Source organism: Hoplias malabaricus, chromosome 17 (genome assembly GCF_029633855.1).
Source record: "Hoplias malabaricus isolate fHopMal1 chromosome 17, fHopMal1.hap1, whole genome shotgun sequence".
Classification (NCBI taxonomy): domain Eukaryota; kingdom Metazoa; phylum Chordata; class Actinopteri; order Characiformes; family Erythrinidae; genus Hoplias; species Hoplias malabaricus.
In genome coordinates, this window is record NC_089816.1 from 29973716 (window position 1) to 29985795 (window position 12080).

At 38.4% G+C, this 12080-nt stretch overlaps 2 protein-coding genes across 2 annotated transcripts; one reads left to right on the forward strand and one right to left on the reverse strand.

The window, feature by feature from the left end:
• Nucleotides 1-535: 535 nt before the first annotated feature.
• Nucleotides 536-3927, reverse strand: asb12b (ankyrin repeat and SOCS box-containing 12b). Its single transcript, XM_066648426.1, has 2 exons — nucleotides 3120-3927; nucleotides 536-669 (listed from the first exon to the last, which is right to left on the reverse strand). The coding sequence occupies exons 1-2, from the start codon at nucleotides 3925-3927 to the stop codon at nucleotides 536-538; spliced, it is 942 nt and encodes a 313-aa protein (XP_066504523.1).
• Nucleotides 3928-6880: 2953 nt separating this feature from the next.
• On the forward strand, nucleotides 6881-11859 carry LOC136673671 (uncharacterized protein C8orf48-like). The gene is made up of 4 exons (XM_066649288.1): nucleotides 6881-7123; nucleotides 10953-11167; nucleotides 11494-11646; nucleotides 11736-11859. The coding sequence occupies exons 1-4, from the start codon at nucleotides 7117-7119 to the stop codon at nucleotides 11826-11828; spliced, it is 468 nt and encodes a 155-aa protein (XP_066505385.1). The 5' UTR covers nucleotides 6881-7116; the 3' UTR covers nucleotides 11829-11859.
• Nucleotides 11860-12080: the final 221 nt, after the last annotated feature.

Below are 12080 nucleotides of genomic sequence, written 5' to 3' on the forward strand. Positions count from 1 at the left end.
GCTCCAGGAACCTGGAGGTTGTGGGTTCGAGTTCCGCTCCGGGTGACCGTCTGTGAGGAGTTGGTGTGTTCTCACTGTGTCCGTGTGGGTTTCCTCTAGGTGCTCTGGTTTCCCCCCAAGGTCCAAAAACACACGTTGGTAGGTGGATTGGCGACTCAAAAGTGTCCGTAGGTGTGTGTGTGTGTCTGTGTTGCCCTGTGAAAGACTGGCGCCCCCTCCAGGGTGTGTTCCCGCCTTGTGTCCAATGATTCCAGGTAGGCTCTGGACCCACCGTGACTCTGAACTATATAAGGGTTACAGATAATAAATGAATGAATGTCTTCCTTTCAGGTAAAGTGTATAGACACCTGTTTTAAATGAACATCTTTTAATTCAATCAATAATTTATTGTTTAGGCAGACAATAAATAAAATACTGAACATCTTAAAACACTTCATACACTTATCTAAATCTGATAATCTGTGAATTGTATTAAAACAATGGAGCATATTAAAAAATAGTACAAAATGTTCAATAAAGATGTCAGATATATGTGTCATGTCATGTATTTTAAATAGTTCTTCAGCATTTGGGGAATATCCAAGCTGTCAATGGCATATACATTGTTGGCTGAGATGAGATACTTCCATATCGCAAGGCGTGTCTGAGACATCAGGGTTTTGGGGCACACTACAAAAAGAAAGAGGAACATGTTGTTAAAATGAAACATTATTTTAAAATGTAAGACTTATGCTCCCCCACCCTCTCAAAACAAAAACCCGCACACATCCGTCTAATCAATCAAACTCTGTTTAAAAAAACATCACATCTAAAATTATAATAATAGTCTATAAAATGTTTTATATCAAGATATACACCGATGAACATTTATTAATGTAGTCGAATACAACTGATTGTTTAACCAATTACCCTAGGCAAATTTCACAAAGTGAGATATTTCAATACACTGTACAATTTTAGCCAAATTAAGCGACTCTATAATAGAAACATCCCATATCTCTCATTCTATTGAACATTTTAAGGTTTTGGTTTATAAAAATAGATACAAAACATTATTAAGATATACAGGAAGGGATGCCTAAGAACCATGCCTCGACCTAAAGGTGAACAATAATAAGAGAATATTCTCTTTCTCATACAGAGAGAAAGAAAAGAGATAGGAACAATCTGCTTCAGTCTTGTGCCCATCCATTCACTGTGAGAAGACAACTCTGTGCTACAGGTTTGAAAAGTTGTGTAGCTATAAATATGTTGTTACTGGGAAAAGGAAATGACAAAAAAAGGAGAATATTTGCAAGTCAAAAAGCTGATGGAATTGTTAGGACACTGGACAGGTCCCCAGAGAGCCCAGACTTCACCAATACATTAGGGGTTGCACAACTAGTACATTTTACTAATTAACTAGTTATTCAGAAAAGTAGTCGACTAGTCATAATTTCTGTAGCAGTCAGGACTGGATTCTTCATTTTGAGATGGTTAGGAATTGCAGATGTACTTTTATTGTACTTATACACATTGTGTTGCTGAGTGTAGATCTGGATTAATCATTTCTGAATCATTTCCTCAAAACTGGTCTAACGTGTTTACGAAGCCCTATTGTCAGTAAATGGGTAAAAAAAAAAGTGTCTCAGTCTGGTATGCTAGGCTTTCTCTCTCTCTTTCCTCATGGAAGAGCAAAGACATCTGGTGTTTTTAGACAAAGGAGACAACTCCAAACATTGAAACGGACAAATGGAGATGACGATCTTGCTCTGTTCCTGCTCCATAGGTGGGTAATATTGACTTATTTTTGCTCTTTTGCATTACATAAGGTGGAAGTTCTCCAAATTCAGGAGATGGTCCCACGTAACTAAACAACTGGACTTACAAATGAGTTTCTGTGGTAATTCAAACAGTGAATAAAACTTACAGACAAGTTAAACTTCAGCCATATACAAACAATTGTGTTTTTTTTTTCCCTCAGACATACCGTTGTTCCACGTTAAAAGATGTAGAGCTTCTGAACGTAAGCAAACAAGTGAACAGCGTTTCCACACAATCACAGACGTCCCCTTTAAATCGATTAGCACTGTGTTTTGTGAAAGAGCTGTTTTTTTTGCTGTTTGACTGCATATTTGTTTCGCTTTTTTCCTCCTTCTGGCTAGTCGTCAGCGCCTCATTGCGGCACGTCCCATTGGTGGACGTCCCAGTTTTTAGATCAACTACGGATTATAAACCAAAACCTCCAAGTACCACCTGTAAGTCATATCACAGAAACATACAAAAAAAAACCTTGTACACAACAGCCATACACATGCATTTACCACTAAGCATTTTAGCAAATGAGCTGAGCCTAGCCATGCTGTGGAAGGCATTAGATCAGTGAGCTTTATACACAGATCTGGCTCAGCATCCATTTTGTGATGGTACGTGGTCTTGGTCTTGTGGCAAATGGGAAACTACTGTAAAATGTTTCATGGTATTCTTTATTGTGGATGTGCACTGCTTCTGATGTTTATTTTTGCCCACAATAATATTATTTCTTTTTTTATTTTTGTTTGTTTGTTTTTTTTACAAATTAATTCAGAAATTGTTTTTTTTGCTCAACAATGCTTTCCTTTGCTCTAACAGATTTATGAAAACTCACAGCATGTGTGCACAGCAAATTCACCACTGAAAAATCAAACATGACACGTGTCAACACTGTGTTTAGTAAACGCTAATAGGGTTTAAATATTAGATTTTCAATTTTTCAATAAATCCTTTTTTCAGTGACTGTAGTAAATGCTCAGATGTCATCTGATGTTTCCACAGTTTAAGAACCACTGGTCTATGCAACCTCCAACTTGAATTGAGGTTAAAAGAAAATACATTATACAAAGTTCTTAGACGGCACATTAGAGAAGGTGAAGAAAAATATCCCCTGCTGATTTCTTTGAAAAGCTGAAAGAATCTGTTCAAAAATGAATAAAGGAAAAGGGTGGAAATGTTCTGCTATTTATGTTTCTTTACAAAGTAAATAGCACACTTCATGAATATGTTTTTAATGCATATTAAACAAAATACATTTAGTCAGCACTGTCTCAACCAAGTCTTTGTTTATGGTATAAATGTGACAAAGCAACTGCCTTGGAGCTCACCTTTTTCCTTGAGCAGTATCATCACAGCCTCACTCTGCTGGGTGCTTTTATCTGTGGATAGTGAGGGAAGGTAGACATTGGCGCCGAAGTCTATGAGCAGCTGAATGTACTCGACTCCACAACCGTATCTGAGGCACATCTCTAGGACAGTTTTTGGCTGCTTGATCCTGGCCAGCAACTTCTCTTCTGTGCAGTTGAAGTCTGGATTGGCCCCATGGAAGAGCAGTAGCTTGAAGCAGTCCAGATGACCATAAACAGCTGACATGTAGAGGGGTCCCCGGCAGGTTGTAGCATTAGACGCCCAATCTGGCACCTTGGACCTGACGTCCACCTCAGCGCCGTGTCTCAGCAGCTCCCTCAGAATATCCACATCGCCCTCCCTGGCCGCGGTCAGCACTGGGGAACTGTTGTTATACTGGCTGCCATTGGGATCTGCACCAGCTTTAAGTAGAGCAATCACACAATCCAGGTGTTTGGCACTAACAGCTGTAAAAAGGGGTGTCTGGGCCTTGACGTCCAGACTGTCCACCTCAGCCCCATTTGCCAGGAGCACCTCCAGACAACGCATGTGACCCTGAGCGGCCGCCATGCGCAATGGCGTGCCAGGGATGCCCCAACCACTCCGGCTGTTAATGCACTTCCGGTACTGCTCCTGAGCCAGAAGCTCAGACAGGAGCTTGTCATCATCTTCAGCGATGGCCTGGTTCAGCTGCTGGGAGCCATCCTCCTCGTCCTCTTTGGGTTGGAAGAGGGAGAAAATCTTAGTAATGTCCATCAAACTCATGTCAGCGGAAGGGTGGAGAATCATTCTAGCAGAATGTCTCAAGGCTCCATTTGGCCTTCAACTGTGCTTTGAAAGAGAAATGCATTTGTTGGCATGTATTTTCACCCCATAAATCACAGGCACAGGTAATGTATAATCGGAGAAACAGATATGGAGTGTACATCCACATGCAGGCCTTTAGTGTTAAAGGAGACAACTAAAAAAAGAGTATTGACAAGAAGAAAAACATCATACTCAAGTTTCACTTAAAAGGTATTCCACCATATGTTTTATTTGTGAATAATTAAAGCCGTGAGATGTCAACACAGGCATTAAGAGTGGTTCGATGCACTGAAGAAAAATACGATTGACATTTTAATTTGTGTTGTTCAAAGGAACCTTTTGACCATTCCGTTCAATGTCCAAAATCACCAGTGGACCAATCTGTGTATTCTAATGTTTTATGTGCAATGATGATGTTGGTAAAATAAATGTAAATTTGAAAAACAAAATACAATTTAACCTTAGAGCACCCTTGATGAAAGTTTACATTTCATACTAAACACAATATCATTAAACTACAAAGAAACAGTGTCTAGCATTAGCCTACATCCTCAGAACCATTTTCCCTGGTGAAAATTTTAGAGGTGTCAAAGATATCTGGATCCTTTTAAGTTCTCTACAACTCTGCAGGGCACATCAACCCACTCTGAAGACTTTGTTTACATATTAATGGCTTAATTATGCAGACACTTTAGGGTGGGATTTAATTGCAAGGCATGAACATAGCATCAAAAAGAGAAAAATCTGCTTTTACAGACATTGTACTTCAACATAAATGACTGGAAAATATATTAGGAAAATACAAAACTGCATAGTAAACTTCCATAGAGTAGTTAATGCATTGAAACCCTAGCAATTACAATTAACACTTTAAAAGTGACTCCACTTACCTCCAAACAGGAATTAGCTTTTAAAGCCAATAGTAATGCCCAAATACCTATTGTCCCAAACGGTTATACTTCATTTCGGAATCACTAGTTGTATCCAGAGAGACAAAACAAGTGTAAACTGAAGCAATGTGTCAGGCTCTCACAGCTTCAGGAGGCCTGACCACCAGCAGGGGCTAATTTTAGGGCACAGATGGATCTGCCTAAACTTCCATTCTTGGAAAGGGTTATAATTAGAAAGGTGATAGAGCTGTGACACTCAGAGAGGACATGGGTGATGGGTCTTGGTGGTCTGTGACATTAAATGTCTATTGTAAGGATTAACAGAAGGGACACAACCTGAAATGATTAATGTAGGCTCGAAGTTCTGTGATTGTTAATATAAGAACCCAGTTCTGAGATGGTTACGATAGGCTCCCAGTTCTGTGATACATAATATAGGCCACCAGTTCTGTGGTCAATTATAATACAGATTTAATTTATCATAGACTCTTAACAGTGTTCCCATACTGCTCTACAGATCTAGGTTGTTATGTCACCAAAATAAAAGAGATCTACTGTGTGTGTGACACAAGCTCTCGCATCATAAGTCTATTACAGTCACATACTCGCTGGCTTTCCCTCTGAAGTCTGCAGCTGTTCCTCTCAAAAACAGTAGATGACAATCAGCTGCTGATGCACTAACACATCTCACTGTGAGAAACAGATGTCTTCCTCTTTTTTCTTTTTGTCTGTCAGCAGGAATGCTATTCAGTCATTTTTATTTGTGTAAAAAGAATTTAGAGTTGCTATTGTATTCTTTAAAAATCTAAAATCCAATTTTATTCAATGCGATGTAATAATAGTAATATGTTAATTGAAATAAACATGCTCATTATTTTCACACTTTTGCAAGAATTATGTTATTTGTGTGTAAATGACTTTGCAGAATATAACGACCAATGATCCTTATAAATAGTCAAATGAATTATATAGGATTCCTAAAAGAATCGAAGAACAAACTGGTATAAATTATTACAGCTTACTACAGGATGCAAAACTATTATTAAAACAATGTTAGATGGAGATTACTACAGATGTATCTGCATCATGACACTATACATAATTTATGGTATTTTATAATCTTATAAGCCAATTTACTGGGCATTCTTTTCATATACAACCATTTTATTATCAAGCTCATTTTATTTCCTCTTCTTTAAAGGATATTCAAGTTATTTTTCTAAATTTCTAAATTTCATAATTAAACTTTAAAGCAAAAACAAAATAACTCCAAATGCTTTGATGTAAAATGCTCTAGTCTAGAAAACTATTCATAATCCTGAACCAGATATCCCAAATCTCAAAGTGCTTAATGCCTCCATAAACTAACTCACAGAAAGCTAGTTTCAAAAACATTGTTATAAAATGAGTCCTAATATGGTTCCTGGTGTCAGAGAGATATTTTTGTGAAGGATTTGGTTTAAATCAATTTAGGGTGAAGAATGAAAATAAATATCATAATCTTTATGTTATACAAAAGCCCCTATGGCAAGGTAGACATTTTAAGAGGCTTAAAACAAACTTTCTCTGACCCCAGTTTATCAGTGTGTCCCCTCAACTGAATAAACGTCTCCCTCGGTTGAACTGCAGTGCCCCCATAATTTCTTAACGAATTCTCTCAGTTCCTCTAATCAGTAAAAAAGCTTTGAGGCAGTATTAGTTTAACTGAGTGAACTATTTATTCGGTTTGGAGAATGGATTATTAAATCAAATGAATCATTAATTAAATTAGGAAATATTTTTTAAGCTTGTTTTTTTTTAACTGTCTTGGGCTCTGTGTACACCAAATACGTTAAAATTAACTCTATATTCAGTGCTCATTTTATATTCTAAATACATTTGCTAGGTCTGTGCTTTATTTTTATTTATAAAAATAAAATCTACAATACATTATTTCGCATCAACCCACAGTGAATGTCTGTTTACATCCCAACGGTTGAATTACGGAGAAATTTAGAAAATCGCTGTTCTTTCAACGCGCATGCGTTGTGGCTCCACAACGGTAGATGGCGTTCATTTGTTTAACTCCAAAGTCGAGCCGCGCTAAAGAAGAGAATGTAAACAATGTGTGTGTAGAGTCTGTGGTTACAGTTGTGATGAACTAGTGAACAGTGTTCATTTATCAAAGCATTTACGTTTAAAAAACGTTATGATCTAACTATGATCATTTACAACGATTCTTAATACAACCAACTGAACTGGAATTTTCTTAGAAACGGCGGAGGATTATTTATGGAATACAATGACAGGTGAGAGAACGACACCGTTTAAATCCCATGTAAATAACAAATGTACACAGGAAAGATTTGTTTTATTTTCACTGACCAACTTGATTTTATTTTGTACATAATAAGAAATTTAGAATTTACCTGCAACACATTTCAAACATTAGAGACAGAGGCATGTTTAGCCCTAGGTATGGACTTAAACAGCTCAACAAATTGTGGTCACTGTGTCTGATACTCTTGTGAATGATGCACCATCTGGAAAAAACAACCTGTCTCACACACACACACACCATCACTGTCCATGAAGCCATGCTGTTTCAGCACCTGTAGAATGAAGCCTATTGCCTTGCTGAAATAACCATGAATTTCTCATGCTATGGTCTTGAAGGTCCTGAAGTGTTTGGAGATTTCTCTGGATTTTCTCTCTCTTTTCACAATGATATGTATTTGGACTGTGAAAGACCTGAATTCTTTGCAATCTTGAATTTAAATAAAAGTTCAGTTTGGATAGTTTCTGATGGATAATTCTCTCATTAAATTGGGCAAAAGTGATGAGATGTGACCCATCCTGGCTTGCAAAGAATGTACCTTTAATGTATACTCCTTTCATACTGTTTATATTGATCTGCTTAGTGGAATGTTTCAGAACAATATACCTTGGATATTCTTGTTTTTCCATTTTATGAATGTCCCAACATTTTAGGAATTGATATTTTAACTGGATTTCAGTTAGGTTTATACTAGCTGTTTCATATTTGAGAGACATTTACCATCTTCAAAGGACATAAGAATTTTAATGGTTGGTCATATATATTTATAGTCTAAATGTCTAAAAATAAAGTTGTAACAGTTAGAAAGCTGCAGAACAAGAACTGACATATGTTAGGCACTATCCTCTTAGAAAGAATCATACAATAGCTATTCAGTAGTTCTGGAATCTAATTACCTTCCTAAAACGGATGTAGGAAACGTACCCAGTAAACAATGAACGTCCCTGGACGTTCAAAATAGGTCTAAAAGTAGTCTGTCCGTCAACGATATATTTTAAACGTCAATGGACGTCCAAAATGCGTTTTATACAATAATTTATTTCGGGACCAATTAATAACGTCAATGGTCGTCCAAAATACGTCTAATAGTCGTCTTTTCAATGTCTGTGTTTGGACGTCTTTTCAACTTTCATTTTCAACCTTAAGAGAACGTTGATTAAGGACGGCACGGTGGCGCAGCAGGTGACAGAGTCACACAGCTCCAGGGGCCTGGAGGTTGTGGGTTCGATTCCCGCTCCGGGTGACTGTCTGTGAGGAGTTGGTGTGTTCTACCCGTGTCCGCGTGGGTTTCCTCCGGGTGCTCCGGTTTCCTCCCACAGTCCAAAAACACACGTTGCAGGTGGATTGGCGACTCCAAAGTGTACGTAGGTGTGAGTGAATGTGTGTGTGTCTGTGTTGCCCTGTGAAGGACTGGCGCCCCCTCCAGGGTGTATTCCCGCCTTGCGCCCAATGATTTCAGGTAGGCTCTGGACCCACCGCGACCCTGAATTGGATAAGCGGTTACAGATAATGAATGAATGAGAACGTTGATTAGACGGCAGTCATTACGTTACTTCAACGTTGAATCAATGGGTAATTGTTTACTGGGTATGTACATATAAGCCACAAAAACAAAATAAGACCTTACATTGAATGGAAGTGAATGTAGTAACATTTTATTCCAACTTTGGAGCATTTCTATTGGTTCATTCATCAGTAAATTTTTACACAGTGTGAAGCACAGCTGTTGTGTTCAAATGATGTAGTAAATTTAAAAATCCACAAAAATGGAGATACATGTTTTAATTGGAAAGCAACGATATATAATATAAACCATATTACAGAACTAATTAACTATTATTAATTTCAGTAGAACCTGGAGTCAGTTTCATATAAAATTAAAAAAAATAAATGTTTACATACTGTTTTTATTTCCAGTGGTGCAGTTAGTTGGCAGCAAAACATGCAACTATCGGATTTTGGATAAAAAGTTCAAAGTTGGAAAATGTCCATTGACTATAAAACATGCAATATGTGACATAGAAAGTAATTGCTTGGAATAGAAATAGTTTTTTATGAGATTTTGAAATTAATTTATTATTAGAAGTCAATTATAACACACAAACGCACCACAGAAAATGGCTAAATTAAACCATTCTCTCTTTGTTAATTAGTGTTGCCTCATTATATATATGCATACATATCTACATACATATATGCTATATATATCTGATCAGTTTTTTTTATAGGCCTAAGCAGACCCAAAAAAAAAAAGAAGTTTCATTCAGTTACTCGGATGCGTACTCTGGAGTGTTGGAGCATCATCAATAACTTTAGGATGAGTTGGAGTGGCTTTTGTGATCCAGAAGTAATCATCCACAATCAATACTTGACCTCACTTATGTTCTCTTGGCTAAATGCCAAAGTAACCTCACAATAAAGACCCACCAAATCTAAAGTCTTTCTAGAAGAGTCAAGGCATTTACTGCAGCCTAAGGAGATAAATTACATATTAGCATTAATTTAATTCTGTTAGCGCTCCGGGTGACTGTCTGTGAGGAGTGTGGTGTGTTCTCCCTTTGTCTGTGTGGGTTTCCTCCAGGTGACTGTCTGTGAGGAGTGTGGTGTGTTCTCCCTGTGTCTGCGTGGGTTTCCTCCGGGTGACTGTCTGTAAGGAGTGTGGTGTGTTCTCCCCGTGTCTGCGTGGGTTTCCTCCGGGTGACTGTCTGTAAGGAGTGTGGTGTGTTCTCCCCGTGTCTGCGTGGGTTTCCTCCGGGTGACTGTCTGTAAGGAGTGTGGTGTGTTCTCCCTGTGTCTGCGTGGGTTTCCTCCGGGTGACTGTCTGTAAGGAGTGTGGTGTGTTCTCCCCGTGTCTGCGTGGGTTTCCTCCGGGTGCTCCGGTTTCCTCCCACAGTCCAAAAACACACATTGGTAGGTGGATTGGTGAATCAAAAGTGTCCGTAGGTGTAAGTGTACAGTAATACTGACGCAGAGGCTTATATTGGTGTTTAGGAGATATGTATACTGCAGTCTATATTACATATTTTCCCAGAAACTCCATGTCAATTTCAGCAGGAAAATGCAAGTCCTCATTCTGCACAATTTAAGACAGTGGGGTCTTGTAGATGTAGAGTGCATGTGTTTGGCTGACCTGCCTGCAATCTAGATCTATCTCCTATTGGTAACGTATGGTGCATCATGAAGAGGAGAATCAGATAACTGTGACCACAGATTGAGCAGCTCAAGTTTTGTATGCAGCAAGAATGTGCAAAAATGCTACTTTCAAAATGGCAATTAGCAACAGTGTCACTGTCACACAGCTACAGGGACCTGGGGTTGTGGGTTCAAGCCCCTCTCCCTGTGACTGTCTGTGAGGAGTTTGGTGTGTCCTCCACGGGTCCGTGTGGGTTTCCTCAGAGTGATCCGGTCCGAAAACACACGTTGGTAGGTGGATTGGCTACAAAAGTGTCCATAGGTGTGCGATGCGATGCATTGGTACCCTCTCAAGGGTGTGTTCCCACCTTGTGCCCAGTGATTCCAGGGGACCCAGCATGACCCTGAACTGGATAAGTGACTACAATTAATCAGTGAATGAATTCCCAAATGTATAAAATGTGTAATTAAAGGTAGAGGTCATGTAACCAATGGTAAACATGTCTCCTTATTTTATTTATTTATTGCTATCTAAAAAAATGGTCTTTCACTGAAAACACAACGTGTCCCAACTTTTCTGAGAATGGGGTATGTATTTTTACCACCACTGAGTGACAGTATAGGACAGGAAATGGAGTACTGAGAGAAAATGTTCCTGTATTTTTCAGATCAGCAAGTGAATGAGGCTGCTGCTTTGCGGGCGTACTGTAGGAAGCGAATTAAACACATTAAGCAGCGGAATGATGTTCCTGACTGTAAAATAAAGCACCAGGAGAGGAAATGTACATCCATCATACCAGCAGAGCCCATTAGTGATCAGAGTGTGCCTGTGCGGTTTGTAGGCACATTAAAGATGAAGACTTTTAGAGAGGAGATGAGGAAGGTAAGATATCTTGCTCCAGTTATAGTGCTTGACAAATTAACATTTTTATTATAGCATTAAACTAATTGAAACTAAAATGCAAAGCAAACTGATATGAAAAATGAGAGCTCATTATTAAATAGTGGGTTTATTAGGGCCTGACCCAGAAGACTAAAAAGATTTTCCAGTGGTGAATCACTGTTTTCATTGCTGTTCAGTGTGGAAGAGTTGTGAGGTTTCTTCCTTTTTACGGCATTAATCTGCAACTTGCATAAAAGAAATCTTAAGTGCTGCACAATGCAGATATTGCTGTGCAAGCTTTTTATTCCTGCATTATTGATCAACAGGGTGCCCAGCAGGATTTCCACGATCCCTCTCGCTGCAAGGTTTGTCTGGCCAAACAGGCTGAGATAGCCATGAACTTCTTTATCAGGAACAAATGCAGTCAACTTCAGACTCAACTACTGGAGGAGAAAATAGAGTCACATCTCTACAGTAGGGTAAGACGTAATGCAGTGAGTGTATTACAGTAAAATTAATATTTCCAGTTAAGGGGCCTTAGTAATGCTTGTTCTATCATGTTTTTCAGGACACCGTTTGCTTGCTTGGAGAGTTACTACAGGACATGCCTAAACCTTCAGATGACCCTTGTGAAATCTGGCGCAGACTACTTAAAAAATGAATAAAAGACTTCATATATATTTATGGATATGTCAGTTTTACTCAACATAAAATATTCTGTCAATTAAAGGACACTGTACATCACGACAAAACATAAAAAATGTAAAAAATAAACATTTAACACTTCTCAATAACAAGGTTTTAGTCAAGTTTAAAGTCACGAAAACAAAAAAAAAGCAAACAAACAAATCCTATGCTGCTGTATTTTTACAAATCACAAGTCACATAATGGATCATTAGTAAAACGTTAAGG

Bases quoted from the DNA above. Each gene is read 5' to 3' on its own strand.
- asb12b (XM_066648426.1), bottom strand. From the start codon at position 3,927: ATGATTCTCCACCCTTCCGCTGACATGAGTTTGATGGACATTACTAAG. The intron at 670-3,119 runs GTGAGCTCCAAG...TTCTTTTTGTAG, and splicing joins GATACTGCTCAAGGAAAAAG to TGTGCCCCAAAACCCTGATG.
- LOC136673671 (XM_066649288.1), top strand. The intron at 11,168-11,493 runs GTAAGATATCTT...ATTGATCAACAG, and splicing joins TTAGAGAGGAGATGAGGAAG to GGTGCCCAGCAGGATTTCCA. The intron at 11,647-11,735 runs GTAAGACGTAAT...CATGTTTTTCAG, and splicing joins AGTCACATCTCTACAGTAGG to GACACCGTTTGCTTGCTTGG.